At 44.0% G+C, this 25,115-nt stretch overlaps 2 protein-coding genes across 3 annotated transcripts in view; both read right to left on the bottom strand.

The window, feature by feature from the left end:
- LOC308189776 (nuclear pore complex protein Nup153-like) overlaps positions 1–5,413 on the bottom strand; it is a 44,882-nt gene extending 39,469 nt beyond the window's left edge. For both annotated transcript variants that reach the window (XM_080580241.1, XM_080580242.1), the window contains exon 1: positions 5,174–5,413. In XM_080580241.1, the coding sequence (XP_080436367.1) occupies positions 5,174–5,398 (225 nt within the window). In that variant the 5' untranslated portion in view covers positions 5,399–5,413. The remainder of the gene's footprint in view (positions 1–5,173) is intronic.
- A 4,481-nt stretch (positions 5,414–9,894) lies between these two features.
- Positions 9,895–24,501, bottom strand: LOC308189779 (nuclear pore complex protein Nup153-like). The gene is made up of 10 exons (XM_080580247.1): positions 23,948–24,501; positions 21,240–21,450; positions 18,873–19,121; positions 17,660–17,799; positions 17,455–17,577; positions 15,163–15,273; positions 14,834–14,887; positions 12,418–12,576; positions 11,106–11,151; positions 9,895–10,287 (listed from the first exon to the last, which is right to left on the bottom strand). The coding sequence occupies exons 1-10, from the start codon at positions 24,173–24,175 to the stop codon at positions 10,229–10,231; spliced, it is 1,380 nt and encodes a 459-aa protein (XP_080436373.1). The 5' UTR covers positions 24,176–24,501; the 3' UTR covers positions 9,895–10,228.
- Positions 24,502–25,115: the final 614 nt, after the last annotated feature.

The raw sequence follows: 25,115 nt of genomic DNA, 5'->3' as shown, positions 1-25,115 counted from the left end.
GTAGACAAGACCTGGAGGGCCTAGGCATAAGGAGAAAGCAGGTCAAGGCATTTAAGGAGCACTATAAAAAAAAAATACAGAATGTAGTAGCACAAAGGGAAAATACCTGGGCACAAGGGAACTCTACAAGGGAAAATAATAAATATGCCCAAATAGAGGGCAGTTATTCATGAAACTGAATAGATGAATTATTTAACAGCTAAAAAGTAATAAATTTTTTGCCTAATAGCTAAAATTCTTCATTAGAAAAATATTACAGACACTAAATCTTGAGCTTCAGCCATGTATTTTATGTTACAAAAAGCACAGAGGAGTTTTTGTAATATTCTCTCAGTAGCACGTACCATGAGACGCACATTGGGGAACATCTCCCCCTTCTATCATGACTGTATAAATACAGCTACTCAACATTTCCTACTTGTACAATAGCTTCACAGAACATCAACAAGATAGCAAAAAACGCAGAATTTTTGCAGTTCAACAAGAGAGAAATGGAAAACTGTACCACATTAAAAAAAGAGACGACTTGTTAAAAAACGGTCTGGAAATAGCAGCCTTAGAGAAAAGTCTCTTAGCTATGATCTCGAGGGCAACCTTGCAATTTACAAATACTAAAAAACTTTTTTTCCGCAAGCAAAAGAGATGTTGCACCCTATCCTCACAGTCTTCTGAATCAGCAGCTCAGTTCCTCCGCAGCAGGGGAGCAGGAACCAGCGCTAATTACCGGCTGGAGGAATAAATAACGCAGAGGAAATGATGTGCCGCCAGCAGATGAAGGCAACGTGCGGTGTGCCAGCTTACACGGACATTTATTTCTTCTGCTTTAAAATCTTCTGTCCTGAGACAACGCTCACTACGATTGTTTTTCCCCAACACTTCACAGCCCCCAAGGCTGTCATGACAGCAACAAAAATAGTAATAAAACGGTACAGCAGTTGTATTCTGCGATTTGTGGTACTGCTGACAGGACTGCTAGCCTAAATGAGAGAAAACTCTCAGTATCCCAGTTTAGAAAGTTCTTCCCCACCAGGATGCATTTTTTGCTGCGGGTGGCAGTAAAAAGCCAAGTCATACCTTTAAACATCTGTTCCGCCGATACAATTTGATATTGCTGGGACAGAGACAAAACCTCTCAAGTCAATTACCAGCCCGTTCATTTAAAAGAATCTTTTAAATACACTTGAAGCATTTCTTAACATCTACAAATATTTAGCTCAATGTGCTAACTTACTCCTACACCAGAACAAGCAGGGAGATGCATACAAATATTAACACCATCACCTAAGCAGATTTCAAGATATAATTCTGTCGATAAGAATTAAACCAATAAAGTCATACTTGCATAGCTAGCTCCCTATGGATGTGCTTTAATAGATTAAAGATTTTTATAAAATAAATATTTCCCTGCTTCAGGTTAACATGAACTAATTTACATTACTCAATAGGATATTCTCAGAACTCTTCAGCAGGAGTTTCAAGATTTCCTCCCAAAATAAACCCGACAGCTTGCAAGACTCCTTCTGCCCGCTGCCTGCAGTCACTGCACGCCAAGAAAATCCCAGGCATAAATCAAACAATCATTTACAACTGGCCCACCTTCAAGACACAAGCAGGTGATAACGTAATGATTTAGGCATTGCTGCATATAGTTTAAATTCCTGATCCTGTAACTGCTCTGCCTGGGCAGAATCTTACGTGACATCTCACACGACCCGGTAAAACTCGCCCATCAGACAGAGGTGCTATCTGATCGGGACTCGCCACCTTAAATGAATGGCTTTCTGGTAACATCTGAAGCATAAGACCAATTACAAGTATGCAGCAACTTATGCTGGTTTCTTCAAGGAAAACGTTTGGATTGTTTTCCTTTATGCCAGTGTAGCACATCTACGTTACGAGTATGCACTGGCATATGCACGTGTAAGAAAAATAAAAAAGCCAGCAGAAGTTTCAATCTACAAATATGACAGCCAGTATCAAAAAGCTCTGACATGAAGCTTAACATGAACATACAGGTTTATGGGAAGCTTAAAGAAATGTTTCAGGTAAAACTAATTATTGATTTCTCATGCTTGAATCTGCCCGCACTAGTTTAAAAGTCCAAGAGAGTCAAACTTCTCTGACATTTTCATTTGAATGATTGATTATCAAATAAAAAAATAACCCCCAAAGTTATGCTAGCCTCTTCTCCTCCTGTAGGGAAGCTGCTTAAGAAGTTAACAATGCAAACAGTCATCCCAATAATGCATCCACGCGAGTAACGCCCACCTAAATGACTGGGGCAACCCAGCACTTAGAAGCACTTCTGGCCACATCCTGCAGATGAAAGCCCAGCGTTGGACACAGCAGCTCCCTCACCCTCACGTGCTCGGCTCTCAGGGCACAGATGCAATTTTCACCCAGGTGCCCAGGCTCCTTACGCGGTACAGAAGGAGGACGGATATTTCAGCGTGAAATGGCTGAGTAAACGGGTAGCACGCCAAGCCCAGCATTATCTCAAGTCAATGCAATCAGCACGGAGCTGTCCGCACACAGCCAGTAAGAAAGCAGTCCGGGGAGGGACTCCTAGATTCTGCTCCCAGACTACCTAACCCAGAAATGCAGAAAGCTTTTTGTTTCTGAGGATTCCCAGCCCAGAAACCTTTGGGGTGGGTGAGCCTATACTATCTTTACCTAGCAGCACTGTTACTTTTTGTTTGTTTAATAATATAGCCGCTGACAGTGCCCTTTTTATAAGGCACGATGGTAGCCTGAAAGGGAAAATACCACAGTTTAGTTCCTTCACTGGTGGGGCTATCTGTAGCCGTATCTCCATCTCCTAGGACACTACGCAAGCTGCAAGTCACGAGTGCTCTCTTCCAGACAGCATCTGTTCACCTCTCCTGTTTCATCCGGTTTCAAAAAAGGCACTAGATTTAAAAACAAACAAACAAAAACGTAATGAAGCGGGGCTCTGAACTTTGCTCATCAGGCATACGGGCAAGAAAAGGGCAGGAAATAATAGGCTTTGGATGCTTGCTGCAAGGAACATCTAACAGAAAACGAGTAACAAGTTCTGAAACCAAGGGCCAGAACCTGCACGTCTCCATTCTTGGAGGGCAACATTTTCTTATACATCCTCTTTCTGGCTCGGTGAATCATGCGTTCTTTTTCTGGATAGTAACACGGCCTCAGCCAGGAGAACTGAAGATAACACATAGCTTGACCACTGGGGTATTTGCCTGGAAAGTTGAAGATGTAGGTTGATCGCTCCAGGCAAAAAAGGAAGCTGAAGTAGGGTCTACCACATTCGGAACAAACGCTTTAACTCATCATTTTTAAAAAGCAGCAGCACCTCCTCTTGCAAGAGCCTTCTAAAGCTGTTGCTGTATTTTGTAGAAGACTGACTCTGCAGCATACATCGGGTACGATCAGAGAATTCCCACCTGACCGAAATCCCCAGGAACTACGGTTAAATAATATCCAGAAAGCTGACAATCATGAGCTAGGCATCCTGCTAATCATCCCTCCTGCAGGTAGGGGGAAAAAAAAAGAGTAAATTAGATCCAGGACTAGTTCCCAGGAACTTCCAAGCTGCTAACTATACTGTCTACAGTGCCCAGGCACCTTCAGAGCTTAATGGTAAGAGACAGAGGGTTTGGTGGGCTGTAATTATGATCACAAGCACACAAAACACATCTATTTAAGTATTTCTAAGGATCGACTTATCGACTAAAGTTGTAGGGGGAAGGATGAGAAAAACAGCAGGGTAGGGATCAGAACCAGAGGTATAACCTCACAAAATCGCATCGGTCGCTTTCGTGCCTCCCCAACTGCATCACTGAGAGACAATTAACATTAAGCCACAGAACCTTCTGCAGAGTGGACATGATATTGAAAATAAACTGAAATTAATTGACAAATGCTCTAAGCAAGCTATCTGCTCAAAGCTCGTCCTTTTACATTATGAACATTTGCACGATTCGTCTGGTTACAAAGCTAACTGCTATAATAAACGCACACATGTAACACCTATCAGTTTGTCTATTTATCAATCATTAAAATTCTTCCCCGATAAGTTACTGTTAATTTGATCTGCGCTGGATGTGCAGCAGCCATTCTCTGTGCAGAATCCCCCAGATATCCCCACGCACGTGTTTGCTCTGGCACACTCTTTAAATAAACCTACTGGAAAACACGCAGAGATAACAGACAATGGAAAAGTTAGAAAACCATCTCCACTGATTATTTTTAATCCACGTGTAAGGTTTATCAGTTAGCTACACAGTGTCGGCACACGCAAGCTATGGCACTTTCAACATTAATGCACTGTTCAAGCCAGAGGTTTCAACGGTTGCTCTGTAAGCGTGGGGAATGTTTGCATTGCCCTTCCAGGCCAGCTTTAGATGGACAAGATTGATTGTCAATATATGGTATAAGGGACTTGGCATTTCTGCAAGTGATAAAAACCTAATTGAGCAGCTATCCATGCGTAGCGCTCCCTTGGTTTTGCATATGATAATCAATCCCCTCAGCTACGTTGCTGATTTCATAGCGGAGAGGTTTTGCCTGAACAAACATGTGCAGAGGGCATCTCCAGAGCATCTCTCTGGGCGTCCTGACATTTCTTAGCAAAGAGCTGCTGGGAGGGATCTCGGCGCGTCCCCCCTCCAGCACGGGGATTTTCACAGCCCGAATTGACGGACCGCTTTCACCGTCAACCTGCTGTACCCTACAGCACAAACGAGAAGCAAAGCCTGGCAGGTAACGTTCAGAGAATTGATGATGGGCTGAGGAGGGGTGCAGGGAGCGGGGAAAGCCCTGGGGGTGGCACTGGGGGTCCTGAGGGCAGCGGGCTGGGGGTGAAGGGGAGGGGGAGGAGGGGGGTAATGGGCTGGGTAGAGGGGTAAGGGGGTAAGTAAGGGGCTGAGGGGATAACTGAGGGGGTTAGGAAGGGGCTGAGGGGGTAACTAAGGGGGTAACTAAGCCGTTGAGGGGGTAACTAAGGGGGTAACTAAACGGCTGAGGGGGTAACTAAGGGGGTAACTAAGCCGTTGAGGGGGTAACTAAGGGGGTAAGGAGGTGGGTAGGGGGTAACTAAGGGGATAAAGGGGCGGGTAAGGTAAGGGGGTAAGTAAGGGGGTAACTGGTGGGCTGAGGGGGAAGGGCCCGCTGTGGGGGGGCCGCTCCTCACCTGCTTGCTCCTGGCATACGGGGGCTTCGCGGCGCCCAAACGGTGGCGCCGCCTCTTCACCTTGCCGCCGGCCGCTCCTCCTCCTCCTCCTCCTCCTCCTCCTCCTCCTCCTCCTCCTGATCGGGCTCCTGGGCTGCCGCCCGGCGCCCCGCCGCCACCGGCCCTGCCACCGCCGGCCATGCCGCTGCCGGTCGCGCCGCTACCGGTCGCGCCGCCCGAGGCCATACCGCCCCCCCCCCCGCGTTCGGTGCCGTCACGGGGCCCCCCCGCCCCCCGCCGCCACGCGCCGCGGGGCCTGCCCTGCCCCTCCCCCTCCCTCTCCCTCTCCCACCCTCGCGCGCCCCCCCCCTCCCGCTGCCGCTCCCGTTCCTCGCCCCGCCCCGGTCCCGTCCCGTCCCGGTCCCGCCGCCCTCCCGCTCCTCCTCCCCCTCCTCCCGCCCGCTTGCTGCCGCCGCCGCCGCGCTCCCCCCTCCCTCCTTCCCTTCCTTCGCCCTCCGCGCTCCGCTGCTCCCCTCACGCGGCCAATTGGGGCGAGCGCTCCCCGTTCGCGTCAGCACGGGACGCGTCACCCGGCGGCGACGGCCCCGGCGTGCCTTGCGGCCGGGGGGGCGGGGCCGCGCGGGAAAGCGCGGCGAGAAGGGAGCGGGCGGGGGAGGGGAGAGGAGCAGGGCTCCATCAGGGTCGGCGCCCTCAGGACCCGGCCGCCGTAATGAACCCCGGCCCGGCCACCGTAAGCACGGGGCTAGGAGTCACCTCCAGAGCCTCCCCGCGCCGTGGCGCCGACCGCCGGTGTGCCGCAGCACCGCGCCGGGCGTGGGACGGCGCCCCGAGCCCACAGTGCTCGTCAGAAAAGCCCCGCACCGACAACCGATACCCCCGCACCGACAACCAACAGCCCCCACGCCGACAACCAACGCACAAGCAGAGTTTTAGGCCGGATTCGTGGCCCCCTTGGTCCGGGAAGCGGTCGTCACGCTAAATTCTACCTTACGGCAGGGGAACGATGGGCATCGTGACAGATCGCCGCCCCAGAAAATAAACACAGAAATAAATAATAAAAACGATAACGGGACGTGAATCGTGCCCTTAATAACAGACATTGGGCAGTGAAATCACCGACTTCTGCAACAATCCGTGCTCAGGGAACTGACTAAAACCCCTCCTGCATTGGCCATGTAATAGCTAGGCAAACATCACATAATGCTTCCCTCCCTCACGTACACCAAAGCTATTAAGGCAACCATAGTAGTGTGATAACGTGATTTTTCTCCTCCAGATCAGCGTCAAAGGCAGCTACGCTAGGTTTGCTCATAAGTTCAAACGCTGCTTTATTTATTTATTTAAATGCCATTTTTCTTATTTAGAAGGATTTCCATAGGGTGACAGGCCTTTAATGACACTCACGACTCAGAAACATTTGCCGATGCAGTCAAACGGTGTCTATTAACGCGAGGCACTGAAGTTAATTGGTATTAAAAATGAGCCAAAACGAAAGGCAAGTATCTGCGTGTCCAGCAGAATGACAGCGATCATCACCATTTGATCAACCTTCCCTGTGAGTTCTATCTGCAAGTTACTTTGAGGTAGCGCTAGAAAGAAGCGGTTGGTCCAGAGCATCCCTGCAAAAAGAAACATCCACGGCTTAAGTACCGTTTACTCTTTTGGTATCCTTTTAAGTACTTTTTAACCGTTTCGGACTCCTGCCTTTTCCCGGCTCACTGATGACAGCATTAGTAGCCCCTCAAGCTACTGTCCTACAGCCTTTCCCATCAGTGAAGAGATAGGAAAAACCCCACTACTTCTTGGAAGAGAAAACCAGCAGGTTTTTGAATAAAAGCACTCTCTGTTGCAGCTAGGTACAATGAAAAGAGTTTATGAAATCATTACGGGACATTCTTGTAGAAAACTTCCTCAAGCTTGGAAGAAAAAAAGCCATTTCAGCTAAGTAAAACAGAAAATAACTGGAAGAAGTGAAGTATGGCGGTGTTGGAAAAGTTGCTTCAAAGACTTGTTTAATTAAAAAGAAGGAAAAAAGCAAGTCCCTACTGCAATCCCATCTTTGTCAAACTGATGGCGGGCACCAGTACGATGTGTTCAGCTAACAGAGGCTGGAAGTTGTAACTGCAGCTGTGCAGTTTACCCAGTAAAAAGACTCCGCAAAGCATTCTAGCAGTTCCGATGCAATCACTGCTTCCTGAATTTGTGACTCATGGTTAACACGGCAGTACAGGAAGAAGTCTGGCATTCACTGTGCTCTTACGGTAAAGAATCTGCACTGCGCACACCATCCCAAGCCAGGTATGCGCTCCTAACAGGAAAGGACGATAGGCTGATAAGTCTCAGCAGAGGGAAAAAGACATCAGAGAACTACTTTATAACAGCAGCACGCGGGCTGCAACCGACGTTCTCTTCCTCTCATCATTTTCATTTCTGTGGACTCCAAGAGAATACACTCCCAACATTTTTCAGCTCTGGAGAACAAACAGCCCAACCAATCTCATTCACTGAACTACAAAACTGGTATTTTCGCTATCTAGTCCGGAAAAGGAGGCGCACGTCTCTAACGTACAGTGTAGAGACCTTGTTAATAGGCAAAGTCTGCATAAAATAGGTGGCCACAGCCTGATTTTCTGACGTTCAGGGCCTTGGGTCACACACCACCACAGTATCAGACTTAATGAAGTCACCAATCTATGTGGGCCCCTCATTACACAGGTCACATGTTATGGACCAACCTCTCAAAGGCCAAAAACCAGCACTGATACTGCCGGGCCAACACATATCTGTAGCATCCCATTTCTGGGTGACAACACAATGAATGTTTCCACAAAGTACTCGATGCAACCTAACTACTGTGTTTGGTGATGCAAAGCAAGCCGTGTCAAAGCAGCGTAGCACCCAGGCACATTCCTGGAAGATGTTTTGCTGCTCACGTTGAAGAAAATAGATAAAAAAATCCTGTGCAGTTTGCACTTCTGAGCTCAAGTACCACAGCTATGCACTACAATTGAAGTGGCATCAAACCTTGTAAGGTTTTGAAGCTTCAGCACTGCCATCCAAATTCAAGGAGGCTGCATCTATTATCTTGAATTTGCCCCAGCTCAGTCCCCTGAAACAATTCCATAGACACGTACAAGCAACCCTTTTCCCACCCAGATTCTTTGCTTCATCTATTCCACCTCTACCTTGTGTCATATTCTTATTAATCTGCCCCTCAAAAGACTCCCTGGCTCACACAAAGAAGCAACCCAACAAATCCCTGTTCCCAGCCACGTTGCTTTCATGCTTTGGGAAGAGTTAACTGCAACAGCTCTAACTGTGATGCCACCTCACCCCCTCCACCTATGTGAGGTTCTTTGCCTTCTGTCTCCTCCTACGTGTACACCTGCACTAGAACCAGGAAGAATGCGCTTCCTACAATACTCCAAGAGCCTCTTCTGTTTCAGGATGTCATCATTTCAATTCAGGACTGAAAGTATTCCTAGCAAAAACCCAACAGCTAATAGCTAACAGAAGCAGTTGCTGGTGATCAGCTACAAGTAACCTGGAAGTACTGAGGAGTCACAAAAGAGAATTTGCATTACATTTAAGAACAGCATGCAGCTTAGGACCACTGCTTTCACTGACTACACTAAGCCATAAAAAAGAATTGGATTCTTACCTGCCATCACAGCAATTATGGTTTATGTTGCCCCCAAAACACACACGGCAGTACCAGAACTGTGTCAACTAGCTTTAACAGCTTCCCCAGCTATTAAGTACAGTAATTTCTGCTTCCTTTTTTTTCTTGGAGGAATATTCTTTTGTTTCCAGCCTCACTTACTTATTATACACACTGTTAATTAGCAACTATTTCTCCATACTCATAGGGTTATGGAGTCCCTATGACTGGAAAAGACTCTGTACCCTTCAAGATAAGAACAGCATAAAGGCAGCAACTCGCAAGACTGCTCTATCTTAAAGCAAAGCTTTCCTCATTGCTCTCATCTCCTTTGACTTGAGTACTGTCGTCCTTCTACCAAAGCTTTAAAAACTTCATTACCACGAATGAAGGAAGACCAGAGCAATCAGAGAGGGTAGCAGAGGGTATAACTTAAGGAGCTGTTACTAGGATTTTTTTGTTGTTCCTGGTGGACTATTTTTCTCCTTGCCAGCAAGGAGGGAAAACCAGCAAGTTGTTTTCTCCAAGATTTTTTTTTTTTAGGTTTAAGAACACGGATTATGTTGTAGCAATTTCTTCGCTGTAAAGCGTCAGCTGAGAAGTCTAACAGTAAGAAGGGCAAGGGAAAACTGAATGCTGATGCAGAGAGTGCCAGCAGACATCATCCTCATTCCATGGGATGTTTGTAGCTATGGCAGTTGAAGTCTACACTTCCATATGCTTAACATACCCTATTTATAAGCCAATTTTAGCTGACCTAGCATATATCAGTAGTACAGTTAGAGCCAGCAGCCTGCAGGAAAAAGTGGGCACAGGTGTTTCCATAGCAAGGCCTGTGAGTGTCTCCCATACATACTTCCAGTCTAAGCAAGCACATGAAAGGCTTGGCTTGTCGCTTACCTAAGGAACCAGGAAAACAAGGGAAAGCTAGATTTTGCTTGTGTCCTAATGCCCATATAAAAATAAAGACAGATGAAATACCCTTACTACCTTGTTAAATTCCATAAGCCGGAAGAGAACGTGCTGCACACAGGTACAAGTAAAATCCCTTGCTGGCAGGTTTGCAGAAACAAATTTTTTATTTACACAGGCAAGTCTATCTTTAGACCCCATTTACCTCTTTACATTTCTCGAATATTTACATGACTTCATGATGCTCCAAGAAGAGAGTGATGAACAAAAAGATTACAGAAACTGTCAAAAGCATAGCAAAAAAACCCAACCTATCATTGTGCTTTAAAACTTATGAGCTAGAATAATGTAGAAGAAATGTAGTTTTAGCACTTTGGTCCTAACGGTCATGCTCTAGAAGACACTTAAATAGCAGAGGGGATTTCAGAAGTGACCGTATCCAGAGGTTGCCAGTGACAATTCATGAGTGAATCGTAGAGTTCTTAGCTCGTCTCCGTGAATTGTCTGTACATTTCATCAACATCCAAGTAGAGCTGTGGATCTGAAAATAAAAGCCTGGTAAGTCCAAGTATCAAATCTGAGGCATGCGCACAAAAAAACTTCACGTGAAATGGCTAATAAACTGTATTTTAAGCTAAGTGTAATAAGCTATTAGATCTACTAATTTTAGTGAGGTATTTAGTCCTCTAAAATTTTGAGCCTCACAGCTCCAAATTTTGGGAATTTGTATATTAGAAGGCTGGGACTATAATCGTCTTTCAAGATAATAACAAAGACAATGTTTAAGATAGTAAAGATAACGTTTAAGGATAACCAGCCATGAAACCTTCCCAAGAGTCACTTAATTCACTTCTACGGCAATACACGTTACATAGGATAGTTTCTAAACACTAACACAAAATGCCTCCACGTGAGGAACTTTGCAAACCTTCCAGGACACAAATATGTTTTGTACCGTATTTGTAAGTGCAAGCTGAATCCTCCTTTTGGAATCTGCAACATAAGCTTTTACCTCAGGGTGGAGAACAAAGCTTTTGCATATTACTGAGTTTCTAATATAAAATCTGTTTAGCGGAATCAATACAAAGAACAAAATTCTGTCTTAGACCATTTTCAAATGGGAATGAAGGCACAAGTACAAGAAACCTGCTGCGAAGCATTGACAGTGTCCCGTTTTACTTGATGCGGTCAGTGTATGCTGTATCAGCTTTAAAACCCCAACTGATTGCAGATCAGCCCCACAGAGGTTTGACCTCAGCTGAATTTTCAAGATGTTCTTCATCCAGTAGAGGTTGGCTTGTATTGTTAAAAGGCACAAGTATGGCTAAACCCAAGTGACAATGATAGAACCCTTATTACCGTCAGTAATTAGGTCATCACCGCTTTCAGTCATAACTGAAGATTCCTGAAAGACAGAAAAGGCTAAGTTTAGTCATAACTCATTTCAGAAAGCATCACAGATTCAAAGTGCTGCAGTCTCAACCCATTCCTTCTTCCTACAACTACAAGGATAGATGGCATTTTATCTATTTATTTTTAGAAGAAAGCCAATATTACAGTAAAGGTTGGAAGGGACTTCCGGAGGTCACAACTAATAAATTGACCACGATAAGACCACTTACAACAACTGTTTAATTTGCTTTAAGCAAAGCAAATCAGAAGAACAGGAACAGAAGAAGCGTACACAATTATGCTGTCAAAACCATTCTTTGGTATGCGTGAACAAATAATGGTGTATAAATCACTAATTCTATGGATTTACTAAGTAAGCATCACTGCTTCACTCAGCATTGAGGACAAACTGATAGAACACTAAATCAAATTTGTCAAATCCTCTAACAAAGTAATTATTTTAAACAAAATGACAAAAATTGTGCGTGTGGGGGGGAGAGTTTTCATCAAAACTTGTGTTTACCAACCCCGTAAAAGGGACATACTTTTCTGTTTTCTATCATTTATCAACAAACAAGCAAAAAAAACCGAAAAAACTCTACCCCCCCTAAAAACTAAGCAGTTGCTGCTACATTCATTTTAGAACTTTACCAAATGGAGATTGTGCTGGCTAAACAATACAGAGATTAAAAGAGTTAAAAGCAATAAGCAACCAGTATTACTGTCCTCTTTGATTTCCAGCCTAATAAGCCCTTACACTTAACACGTGGTCATTTGTACACTCAGACCGATACTGGAAACACAGATGTTTTCGCAGAAAGAGATGCCCATTTAATTTTATGGAAAATTTATCAGACTCCATCTACTCCAAAGCAATCAAAAACGATAACTCAGAACATTGTCAGAACTCTCACTTGAAGCACATAGCTCACCTGGAATAGTTTACACAGAACACGAGCATGTTTCATCAGTGACAGCTTTGTGTACATGAGAATATAGAAGGAAAACATTTCTGTCTTTTAATATTCTTTCACTGAGAACAGGATGACTCAATAGCACATCATGACATCGTGAAAACAACCACAAGACACTGAGTGTTCCAAAAACAGAATTAAATCCATAAAAGCTCAATCTATTTCACAATGGTTTTCACTGCCTTAAAGCTCGCCTCAAACATACTATCAGTACTTTTTGCAAAGATAGGATAACAATTGGTTTGAGAAACATTCCAAGACTGGAAAAAAAAAACAGGCACATAAGGACTCAAAAATGTACTCACTTGGTACTTTGTGTCTACTCTCTGGCAAATTTTGCTGGACTGAGTAGTTGAAGTCGGTGATGGTTCAGAATACCGCGTATAACGCATCGGTTGATGGTTTACCGTTGGTGTCACAAGTCTCTTGACAGATGGAGGCTGGAATGCATTCTGGGATTCCAGCTTTGAAAGGGAAACAGCAATCAATTTATCCTTACGTCCACCCAAATTAATTCCAATATTTATTGATGAAAACAAATTACAGAACTATAAACCTCCCCCCATCGGTCTTGGCACTCAGTGAATACAATTTGAAAATTCTAAAAACCGTTCAACTTGTAGAGGGAAATCACCAGAAAACCAGTAACGAAATCCATAAAGCTATATATAAGTAGCCAAAGTCTCACTGAACTCCATTTCAAAATTTGGCAGTTAGCTTCATAGACAAAATAATTCATGCTACCATAATTAAAATAACCCATGTTCCTAGAATATACTCCTACCTTTTCCTCTGCCCACACTGTGATTTATTTTTCTTAGTAGCTTAATTCATTAATTTAACATTCGAAGTGTTAAGCAACTAATTATACAGGCTTCTGGGCTTCACATCCCCTACATTTTCCCCCTTCAAAGTTACACAAACAATAGAACACATTCAAAAAAAAAAACAACTTGTCAATCTTACAATAATCTCATTCATTAAAATATGATCCAATGCTTTACATGTGCATTAGATGCACTTCAAGTAGTGGGTTGACTTCTCTTTTCAAAGCATTTTCACAGACCAGAGTTAATTTTTAACACAGACCACTGCGTGTTCTGCAAAACTGACTTAACTGAACTGTCAGACAGAAAACAAACCCTAAAGGCTACAAGATTTACCGATGGCTCCGCCTGCGGTCTTAAGGATCAGAAAATACAGTCTTAGGAAGCATGCTATTGTTCAAATCAATACCAACAGGAAATCGTTTACGCTGCAGCTTTAATTTCACAGTATCTCCCAACTCTTAGTAATAGAATTCACACTATCTATAAAGTATATAAAAATACATCTTTCTAACAAAATATTACATTCAGTTTGAAACCTTGAATAAAACATGTTTTATGTAAGTTCACAAATCTACTTCGAGTGAACGATGGTTCATTGCTGGTTTTAAAGGTAAAAAAGAAAAATATTAATTCCCCCAGTTAGGCATTCAATACACCAAGAGCTATTCTGCCTGGTACAGTTCCTTGAAATAAGAAAAATACCACATCACTGCTACCCACTGCAGAAGTTTAGCCCGAGTGCACAAGTGTTCCGTCAACCGCATGTTCACTTTAGCAGGAAAACATACGATCATCTCCTCAGCAAATAATTGCTTCTCATCACAGGCTACCCTTCTCCCGCCAACATTATGAATTCTAGTATTATGAATAGACAATCTATCTCCTTTCACCCACTGACAGCTGCGTGCAACATTCATTTAGTGGTTGACAATTTCAGGCTCTCTGTTGCAAATCTGGCAGATCTTTCTTAATGCCTTATCACAGGTGTATTTCTGTAATATAACTGAGAATTCACACCAGATTTGGTTTTAGTTATTTGGATAATATTTATGATATACTTCACTTCTCCATGCCCTTGTAATTTGGCAGATGGTGAAAAGATGGTCCAGGAAATCTGAGATGTTTGTAAACTCTGAAGTGATTGTAAACTTAATTATACATCCATCCAATCAAGGAATTAGCACAGAAACTTCTTGAGACACTGTCCCTTTGCTCATTAGAACAGAAGATGAAAAGTTTGCACATCTTGTTATTTCCTTCAGGCACCTGATCTTCAAGTGGTCATTTAAGGGCTTTGCAATTTAATAAGCCCAAGGATACCCCTAACTAAAGTCATCAAAAAAAGATGACTAGTTTTCATTTTTTAAACAAAATGAAAGGAAGTCATGCTTTACCACAGCATTATCACCAGTTCTGTGCTACCTCCAAATAGGAATTTAGGAGCGTAAGATTGATAGCGTCGGAAATTAACGATTTTCCTCGTCTTTACTTTGAATGGTGATAAAAAGCACAAAAACTAGTTTTCTGTGCCCGAATGAACACGGAAGTCTGTACAAAGTCTATATGACCACTCAATCACCATTTTTCTATTTGTGATTATTTCTTCAAGAGAAAACTTTCCTCGACAGGAATTTTAATATGCAGCTTCACCCCAAGTTGGGGGACAAGATAAAACCACTTGGTGTGTTCTAGAGTTGCTGCTCTCAACTTACAAAGATAACATAATTCTTAACCTGAGTAATCTTCACAGCCCATCATCTATTGTGGACACATGCCAATATTAACTTGATTTGATGTCTATGTTGTCACTGAGGTTTGAGAAAATTTTTCTAATAGTGATAAAGCATTGAAAAAGTTATCTACCTCAGCTTAAGACATTATTGGTTCTTACCTTTCTTCGTTTGGACTGGAAGTCAGTAATATCCGGTTTATCTATGTCCAGAGGCTAAGGGAAAAAACAAAGCATAAATATTAGAGGGCAATTTTTTTTCCTGAGACAGAGGGTTCCCTGCAACAAAAATGTGGGGGTTCATGGTCAACTTATACAACACAGCGGCAAAAGAGATGCCATTCTTTTAGCATCCTGTTGAAAAAATAGCACAATAAATTAAACCGGCCACAACGTAAGGAAGAATAGTTTTATCTTTATCCTTTGATGGCACATTTACTAAGTTTTATAAACACATGAAGCAAAAACAGATTAAAAGAAGTGCTATTTACCAACAAAGGGCTTGACAGCTTCTCCACTGCCTCCAAGATGCACCGTGCAGCGGTACTTAAGGTAGCGCGGGGCAGCACAGTTTCTTGTCTAGCTTTCGCTCTCTTTTGTGCCTGAAAAATTAGCATTTTAAGTGTTACAATGGTCAATTCTCAGCTAAGGAGGCATGTATTTTAAGTCCCAAGGCTACACTGATGATACAATCAATATATTCCGATGACAGAGAAAAATGCAGTCACTGGGAGTTCAAGCCATAAAGAAGAGAATACATTCGGAGTTTAATGAAGTTTACCTTGGGCCTCAGTGCATCTTGCACGTGCTTGTTGCACGAGCAGTAAAAGAACTCCGTACTTGTAAAAGGTCAAGACGGATGATGCTAGGACTGCTAAGGCCTCCGAAGCAGTAATCAGGGAAACAGAACTCAAGAAAAGGCTTGTGGTGGTACAGAAAGCATTTTCAGTAACAACACAGACCTCAGAGTTTCACGATGGTCTAAGTGTACCATCTCAAAATCAGTGTATACAATCATAACCAGGAACTAGTTTTACTTCTCTCTTGCTTCCTCCCTTCCCCCAAGATTACAGTTGGCTGCAAATCTTTGTCTTAAAAGATAAAGATCTGATTTAAACTGTAACAGATCTAAACATTACACTGAAAAAGTAAACTGTTTATTTGCACCACCCAACTTCAAATATCAGTCAAAAACTTCCTTTGGTGTGACTTTTTTTCTTCCCAGGTTAAACCCCTCATATAACCACCCTGTGCTTATCACACGATGTGAAGACAGGAAGCAGACCACGCAGCATGTAAAAACACAAGTGAGACTCACAGAACCACAGAATGGTTAAGGTTGGAAGTGACCTCTAGAGATCGCCTGGTCTACCCCCCCGCTCAAGCAGGGCCACCCCGAGCAGGTTGCCCAGGACCATGTCAAGTCAGCTCTTGAAGACCTCCAAAGAGGGAGACTCCACAGCCTCTCCGGGCAACCCGTGCCAGGGCTCCATCACCCGCACAGTGCAAAAGCATTTCCTGATGCTCAGACAGAGCCTCACGTTTCAGTTTGTGCCTGTTGCCTCTTGACCTGGCACTGGGCACCGCTGAAAACACAATGGCTCTCTATGCTCTTTGCACCATCCATTCAGGTATTTATATACACCAATAAGATCCCCCCTGAACCTCCTCTCCTCCATGCTAAACGGGCCCAGCAGTCCCTGCCTCTCCTCAGAGGAGAGGTGCTCCCAGTCCCTTGATCATCTTGGTGGCCCTTCGCTGGACTCTCTAGTACCTTGCTGTCATTCACAGCAAGCAGCAAGAAGCAAGCTACTCTCTCCTTTAAAAGCCTAGTATTTTGGTTCCTCTTTTTACCATAATGCAGTAATATTGTAAAAAACAAAAATAGCTGACCGAAGAGGGTTCCCAGCTTTGCACCACAAGGTTTCAAGGTTTCCCGTAAGTGAGGTACTTGTACTGCCCTTTTTCCGTTGCAGAAATGGACTGTCAGAACAGAGCCAGCAAACCCGCGTTTTCATTTTCTTAAAATTCCTTTTGATTTATTGATAAAAGTCACTTTCATTTAAATACATTCCTACCAAACCTGATTTGACTTTCCGTTTCGATTCAGCTCTAGCTAATCAGAGTTGTCAGCAGTTTTTATTTGGTATTTCCAAGAACTCTTGGGGGCAAATAACTCTCTTCAAGAACTATATGAATCCTTCAAAACAGAAAGCATGTCACTGCTTATCTTGAGACTGCATTTAGTCCTGCATGCCTCTGTGTAACAGAAGAACAAAGGATCAGCCAAGTTGATTTTAGATATTTTCAAAGACTGCAGGCTTATACAACATATCCATAGCATGAATGTAGGCATGCTTGGAAAAGAAGATCCACAGATAAATATTAGCCAGGTTTGACTACAGTAGCTTTTGCTACCATAAACACAAGTTTTCAAAGTTAGGCTGTCATTGGTTTTTTTGCATCATGTTATTTTAACGTAATGTAGTCAGAGGCAGACAATGGCACTTAAATGGAATTTTTTGAAAGACCTAACAATAGAGAAAACCCCAACTACCAACAACTTGCCCAAACTGCCATTCTTGTTCTTTCTGACAAGTATTACCTGTGGTAAAAACTGTTATAAAAGAATTTAAACAGAAATCAATCTCGTCTATTTTTGTAGACCAAGAGGGCAGAAGAGCAACTGTTACCACATATTCAGCTCCCTGCTCAAAGCTCCTTTGGCAGTGCTGCTTTTTTTATTTCCATCACTATTTCCCACTACACTACTTTTCTCATACCCGATAAGGTTCCGTCTTTGGCTGCCTAGATCTTGCAGCTGCACCACCATAGGCCGTCTTTCCGGGGTAAAATGGAGAAAACCCAAGCTGCTTTTCCTTAAAAACAGACGTGCTTCCACATGCCTACGGAAACACAGTACGATAAGTGGATAGAAAAACAGGTACACATTCAAACTGATTAAAAGAAATACTGTGCAGTACTTACAGGACACAGTCCTCCAAAAGCAGATAAACCGAATGCAGGTTTCTTAGAGCTAGCTGCAGAATGCTGCGAGAGGGAATGAGTTCTTTCAGCTTCTGTGGGCCAGAGCAGTGACGATGAAGTATTTTTTAAAACTGCAACATCTGCCAAAATGACGTATGCTAGATGTAAATGCCTCTCGTACGTACAGAACTTTAACAATAACGATCACACTAATTCAAGTTCTTCAATACAGAAAAATAAGCATGACTTCAGCTTCTTTAAATAGATCAACTTCACGTACAGACTGAAAACCAAGTATCACCTACAAACTTGAAAACTGTTCACAGAGCTGCAAGTAGTTTTCAGCAATCTTACCAAGTTAATACTGTGCTTCCAATGCAGATTTTTTTTTCTTCAGGCTAAGATAAAAGAGGACTGCATAAACATCAGTGCATTTGTATGGACAAAGCTTTTTTCTATGTTGGTAAAAGGCTGGAAGCCAGCACAGATCATAATCGCACAGGTTTTAAACCTGGAAGATTCCCCAAAGGCTGCTCTAAGAGTTAACGATCTTCTGCCCATGTATGTTTTACGAAGACACACCAGAAAGTTCTAGTGCACTCAGGTTATATTGCTAAAGCCCAGCAACTCTACTCTCAGCTGTACAAAAGTTCTCTGGAAAACCTGCTGAGCACACGTCAGTCCCTGTCTCTATGGGGGACTAGAAAAAGCTGCAAACCTGCTGTTCGCCCTTTCAGCGAGAAGACCTAGGTACCAACCTACATCGACACGATGCTTATTTTTTATTTTAAAATGGTGTGCTTTCCTCAATGAATTTGGCAAAAGACATGAAAGTATTGACAGCTGAAGCCTTCTACCAAGAAAGGTCTGAGTCACTCTTCCTTCTAGACAATCAGCCTAGTTGTCAAGCTATGGCAAGTCAGCCTGATTTCCTACCGTCCCAGTTCAAAATTTACATATAACCTAGCTGAATGTGTATATTTCAGCACTGACTCTTTCTAACATCAGGGTATCATAAACGTATTCCAAAGCACGCTTCTATTAAAAAGGTGATAGGATTATATACTTCTAAAACACTAAAAATTCAATTTAATTCTTGCATCCAAAGTTGACATTCACCTATTTTATTTACTAAGGTGATGTGGAATATTAAAGAACGCAAGGTACTTCACATTAAAAAAAAAGTCAATTAAACAGAGAACACAAAAATCACCTTCAGCAGATGCTCTAGAGGAGGAATCACTGGTTGTTGGGATGTTATCATCGTCTTTTTCAGAGGTAGAATCTTCTATTTCTTTTATGAAGGACAGCCTAGGACTGCCAATGCCAAATATAGAAGATGTCGAGGGCTGACAAGGTGGGACAGGAGAATCCAGCATGGTATAATTCAGGTGGCTCAAACGAAGAGAGGGCCTTGTTAACACAACTGGGAAGTTCAGTGCTGATCTACTTGTGGATGGTTCTAGACAAGAACAGGGAGATAATTAGCTTTGCTATAGACAAGCTCACAGAAGCCAAAACCTGTTTCCTATCGACAGCCATGCTATTGCCAAGTTCTAAGCGCAAAAAGAGAGAAGCCAAATTTAACTTCTTCCTCACCCAGATAGGGTTGCATCTGTCTGGCTACAACAACAACACTGCTTGCGATACACAGTATTAATGTTGCATCCAGAAGTAGTTAACTATGAGGTTTTACAACACCACATTCTGACCTCGTGCTCAAATGCTCTAACGCTGACTTGGCCGTTCACTAAATCAAACATATATACTCCTTCTCCCATGTACAGCTTGCAATAAGCTTTACAAAATTTGAGATTACACGGTAAGTTACAGATAACACTGCAGCTTCCATAATATTGGAACAAAGGTTATATTAATCTGAATACACAACATGAAAATGAACGTTTGCAGTACTTTTTTCCCAAGTTCTTCCATATCAGCTCACGTTAGAGGCAAAACATCATCTCCTACCCATTAACTATTGGGATTTTGACCCAAGGGACAAGGATGTTGACCCAAGTAACCAGATGAGCATTTTTCCCTCTTGAAGCAAAGGGTCTGCAAACAATGCCAGTGGCCTGGAATAGGTGGCCTTGAAGTCTATCTTGCTAAATGAATGGAACTATGCATGGGTATTTTGCCTGATGAAAGCCTACTGTCTCTCCCAGGAATCTGGGCAATTCAAATGACTTTGAGCCACTATCCTCTTGATACTTGAACTGAAGCTTAAACTAGTTAGTTCAATCTTCATAACCACTGCAGTACCACTAATTAGCTCTCCAAACCATGAGCAGATTTTTAGGACAGCACCGTTTGAGATACAGAAAGTTCTTCAGGCGGAAGGCCACCCAATATAGGCTCCAGCACACTGATACCTCAGAACTGAAGAAACACATTGGTTTCAAAATGTAGTAATAATTAAAAAAAAAAATCTTATTCTTAAGCATAGTAAGTAACACCCACGGACAGCAACATAAGCTGCATAAGGTTCGAGGGTGTCCGCCTGCTCCTGAGCTCCTGGAGTTAGCAAGCTTGCAGTGCAGCTGTTCTTACTGAAAGCTCCTTTCACGCAGTTACATAGGAAAGCCAACATGTGTTCCTCAGTCATGAAGACCTTCTCTATTCTTTTCTCCAAACTCATTCCCAAGCTACAGCTACACACAAAGCCATCAATCTCCTTGTTCACAATTAGATGAGATTGGAGGCAAAGATATTTCCTCATTGTTTTTTGATTCTGCCAACAACAGAAGCGACTGACTTTCCACATTATCTATGGTTACCTACGCACGCTCAGACAAAACTTCTTTACTTATTAAAAGCTGACTTCCCCAAAACAGCTAATTTAAGAGAAACTCAAATAAGAATAGATGCAAATTTATACAACAGGACTACAGGAACAGTGAGAGGCACTGGATATAAGACAAATTAATCTTTCATGAGGTAAAGGAGTTGCAAACCTCGTTGCCAACGGTCCAAATACCTTTTCAAAGACACCCCCTCCCCCCGCGTAGACCTTAAAGTTATTGAATATTTTAAGGATAATAATCTCATAAACCACGTCCGTGCACAAGTTCCCCAGTTCACCATCAAGTTAACAAGGAATTTTACTAAATTGATCAAAGCCCAAAACAAAACAAAACAAAACAAAACAAACAAAGTCGGGACACGAGACGGAATTTTCCTCTGCCATTCTAGCATCTAGTCTTTTGTTTCGAAGACTGCAAAACAAATTAATTTTTTTAATTGCCTTAGGCAATTAGACAGATTTTCATTCCATATCTTTTAAAAGATGGAAAATGCAACCCAGCACACTTGCAAATGACTTATTTTCAGCATTTAGCACCTGGCTAATAGAGTACCTAAAGTTAACTGATGCCTTCCAAGAGCATAAGATGTATGCTTCGTAACTGTGTATACAGTTTAAAGCTAAGACGGTTTCACAAACAGTTGTTTCGACTTTTTTGTTTGTTTTTCATTCTGTCAAAACCCTCATTCCAATTTCCTTTTGAAATTCAGATTCAAAACTAGAAATCTGTGAATAAATACAGATGGCCAGAACTCCAAATGATTTTTCACATACCTCGTCTACTAATTCTTGCTGGCTCAGGCGTGAATCTCTCATTGATTATGGTATCTTCATCTGCATAATCGTGGTGATAGTTTACCGGAGTCTCCTCCTGGTTTGCAGATTCATTTCTGTCTACACACTCCTCCTCACGCTTATTGAAATACTTCTGCAGCCACGCCGGTACAATATTTTTCACCGTTTCTGTCATTCTGCTAATTATTCCCTGCTTTAAAGAAAAAACAGTTGTTTAATTACAGAAACACAGTCAACAGCATATGCTGGGATACCACCTTCCACGGACCTTGAAGACAGATATTATACAGCAAATATTCAGAAGACGACAACGAGGTTGATCCCTGGCATAGGATCGCTACACTTCTGGTAAACCTAAAATTCACCTAAGATTGATTTACAACTACCTATCACTTTCTGCACTTCCAAGTGACCTTGGCAAGGTTCAAAGTTCTGAAACCTCTGCCAAAATTCACCAGCAGGTCGTCAATCTGCAAGGCTATCAGGAAACTCTACGCCTGAACAGCTCCTGACCTACAGACTTGTTCCAGGACTCTTCCTCTTCGCACCCTCACGTGAAAACCAACTAAACCAGAAGTTCAGCAACTATCTACTGCGACAGTCAGGACCATACTACCCATCAGTGAATCTAAATATTTTCAATTTTAGTAATGCTGAATTGCAGTGACTATACGCACAAAAAACAGTTCTGCTCTCAACAGTCAGGCTAACCCAGAAGATGTCCTGGAAGAAACACAGCTATAGCTATAGCACCAGCACCTCCTCTTGCAAGAGCCTTCTAAAGCTGTTGCTGTATTTTGTAGAAGACTGACTCTGCGGCATACATCGGGTACGATCGGAGAATTCCCACCTGACCGAAATCCCCAGGAACTACACTTAAATAAAAGATAAATTAATATAAATGAATATAATTAATAATGAAAATTAATAATAAAAATTAATATCCAGAAAGCTGACAATCATGAGCTAGGCATCCTGCTAATCATCCCTCCTGCAGGCAGGGGGAAAAAAAAAAAGTAAATTAGATCCAGGACTAGTTCCCAGGAACTTTGAAGCTGCTAACTATACTGTCTACAGTGCCCAGGCACCTTCAGAGCTTAATGGTAAGAGACAGAGGGTTTGGTGGGCTGTAATTATGATCACAAGCACACAAAACACATCTATTTAAGTATTTCTAAGAATCGACTTATCGACTAAAGTTGTAGGGGGAAGGATGAGAAAAACAGCGGGGTAGGGATCAGAACCAGAGGTATAACCTCACAAAATCGCATCGGTCGCTTTCGTGCCTCCCCAACTGCATCACTGAGAGACAATTAACATTAAGCCACAGAACCTTCTGCAGAGTGGACATGATATTGAAAATAAACTGAAATTAATTGACAAATGCTCTAAGCAAGCTATCTGCTCAAAGCTCGTCCTTTTACGTTATGAACATTTGCACGATTCGTCTGGTTACAAAGCTAACTGCTATAATAAATGCACACATGTAACACCGATCAGTTTGTCTATTTATCAATCATTAAAATTCTTCCCCGATAAGTTACTGTTAATTTGATCTGCGCTGGATGTGCAGCAGCCATTCTCTGTGCAGAATCCCCCAGATATCCCCACGCACGTGTTTGCTCTGGCACACTCTTTAAATAAACCTACTGGAAAACACGCAGAGATAACAGACAATGGAAAAGTTAGAAAACCATCTCCACTGATTATTTTTAATCCACGTGTAAGGTTTATCAGTTAGCTACACAGTGTCGGCACACGCAAGCTATGGCACTTTCAACATTAATGCACTGTTCAAGCCAGAGGTTTCAACGGTTGCTCTGTAAGCGTGGGGAATGTTTGCATTGCCCTTCCAGGCCAGCTTTAGATGGACAAGATTGATTGTCAATATATGGTATAAGGGACTTGGCATTTCTGCAAGTGATAAAAACCTAATTGAGCAGCTATCCATGCGTAGCGCTCCCTTGGTTTTGCATATGATAATCAATCCCCTCAGCTACGTTGCTCATTTGATAGCGGAGAGGTTTTGGCTGAACAAACATGTGCAGAGGGCATCTCCAGAGCATCTCTCTGGGCGTCCTGACATTTCTTAGCAAAGAGCTGCTGGGAGGGATCTCGGCGCGTCCCCCCTCCAGCACGGGGATTTTCACAGCCCGAATTGACGGACCGCTTTCACCGTCAACCTGCTGTACCCTACAGCACAAACGAGAAGCAAAGCCTGGCAGGTAACGTTCAGAGAATTGATGATGGGCTGAGGAGGGGTGCAGGGAGCGGGGAAAGCCCTGGGGGTGGCACTGGGGGTCCTGAGGGCAGCGGGCTGGGGGTGAAGGGGAGGGGGAGGAGGGGGGTAATGGGCTGGGTAGAGGGGTAAGGGGGTAAGTAAGGGGCTGAGGGGATAACTGAGGGGGTTAGGAAGGGGCTGAGGGGGTAACTAAGGGGGTAACTAAACGGCTGAGGGGGTAACTAAGGGGGTAACTAAGCCGTTGAGGGGGTAACTAAGGGGGTAACTAAACGGCTGAGGGGGTAACTAAGGGGGTAACTAAGCGGTCGAGGGGGTAACTAAGGGGGTAAGGAGGTGGGTAGGGGGTAACTAAGGGGATAAAGGGGCGGGTAAGGTAAGGGGGTAAGTAAGGGGGTAACTGGTGGGCTGAGGGGGAAGGGCCCGCTGTGGGGGGGCCGCTCCTCACCCGCTTGCTCCTGGCACAGGGGGGCTTCGCGGCGCCCAAACGGTGGCGCCGCCTCTTCACCTTGCCGCCGGCCGCTCCTCCTCCTCCTCCTCCTCCTCCTCCTCCTGCTCCTCCTCCTCCTGATCGGGCTCCTGGGCTGCCGCCCGGCGCCCCGCCGCCACCGGCCCTGCCACCGCCGGCCATGCCGCTGCCGGTCGCGCCGCTACCGGTCGCGCCGCCCGAGGCCATACCGCCCCCCCCCCCGCGTTCGGTGCCGTCACGGGGCCCCCCCGCCCCCCGCCGCCACGCGCCGCGGGGCCTGCCCTGCCCCTCGTGGGAATAAAAATGTTGTTTTTGCAGAGTTACGTTGTTTAAAGGTAAGGAATGGGGTATTGAGGTGTGCTTGCAGCGATAAGAACGCTTAGCAGGCGACCTTGTAAAACGCAGACAACCAGACTCCGTAGAACAATTCGGGGAAAATCACGGTGTTGAGTCAAGTCAGGTAAGTGAAGAAACATCACCGCTTCAACCAGTAAAAAAGTCAAATCTGAAATTTAACAGGCCGGCAACTGAAGGCCATGGGAAGCATCAGACAGATTGTGAGCCTGGATCACCCCCTCAGTGGGGAAACAGGGGAGGGTTCCGTCATCAAAAAGTATATAAACTGGGTTTTGGAACCAGCAGGGGCGCTCCTGCTCGTGGGACGCCCGCCACTGCGATCGCGAATAAATTCCTGCTTCGCTGAGCTCCTCGCCTGAGCCCAAGTTCTTGGCTACGGAGTGTTTCTCACAATTTGGGGGCTCGTCCGGGAGCCAGTCGCCTACTGGGGAGCCCCACCGCCGCAGCAGCAGGAAGGCATGCCCCGCTGATTTCAGCGGTCCTGTGCATCGACGGCGGCGGTTCTGCGGAGAGCTGACAGAGGGCCCGAGACTGATGAAAGAGGCAGGATCCGTGAAGGAGTGGGGAAGGGAAGAAGGCAGGCACTCCGGCTTTGAGAATTGATCCGGTAACTCTGTGCACAGACCAAGGTAAGAAATAGGAAGTATTGCCTTGGGGGTCGGGTGAGACTCTGTGTGCCGTGTGATTGAGACGTACTTTTGTGCGGAGCGAGTGTGGAGTCCTGATCCGCGGTTCCGCAGCTCCGCGAGGGGCGCGGCCGGAGACGGACGAAGCGTGAGATAAGGGAGAG

The sequence above is a fragment of the Anser brachyrhynchus genome, assembly GCF_964034855.1.
Source record: "Anser brachyrhynchus genome assembly, chromosome: 2".
Classification (NCBI taxonomy): domain Eukaryota; kingdom Metazoa; phylum Chordata; class Aves; order Anseriformes; family Anatidae; genus Anser; species Anser brachyrhynchus.
This window is presented reverse-complemented; position numbering and strand designations above follow the sequence as displayed.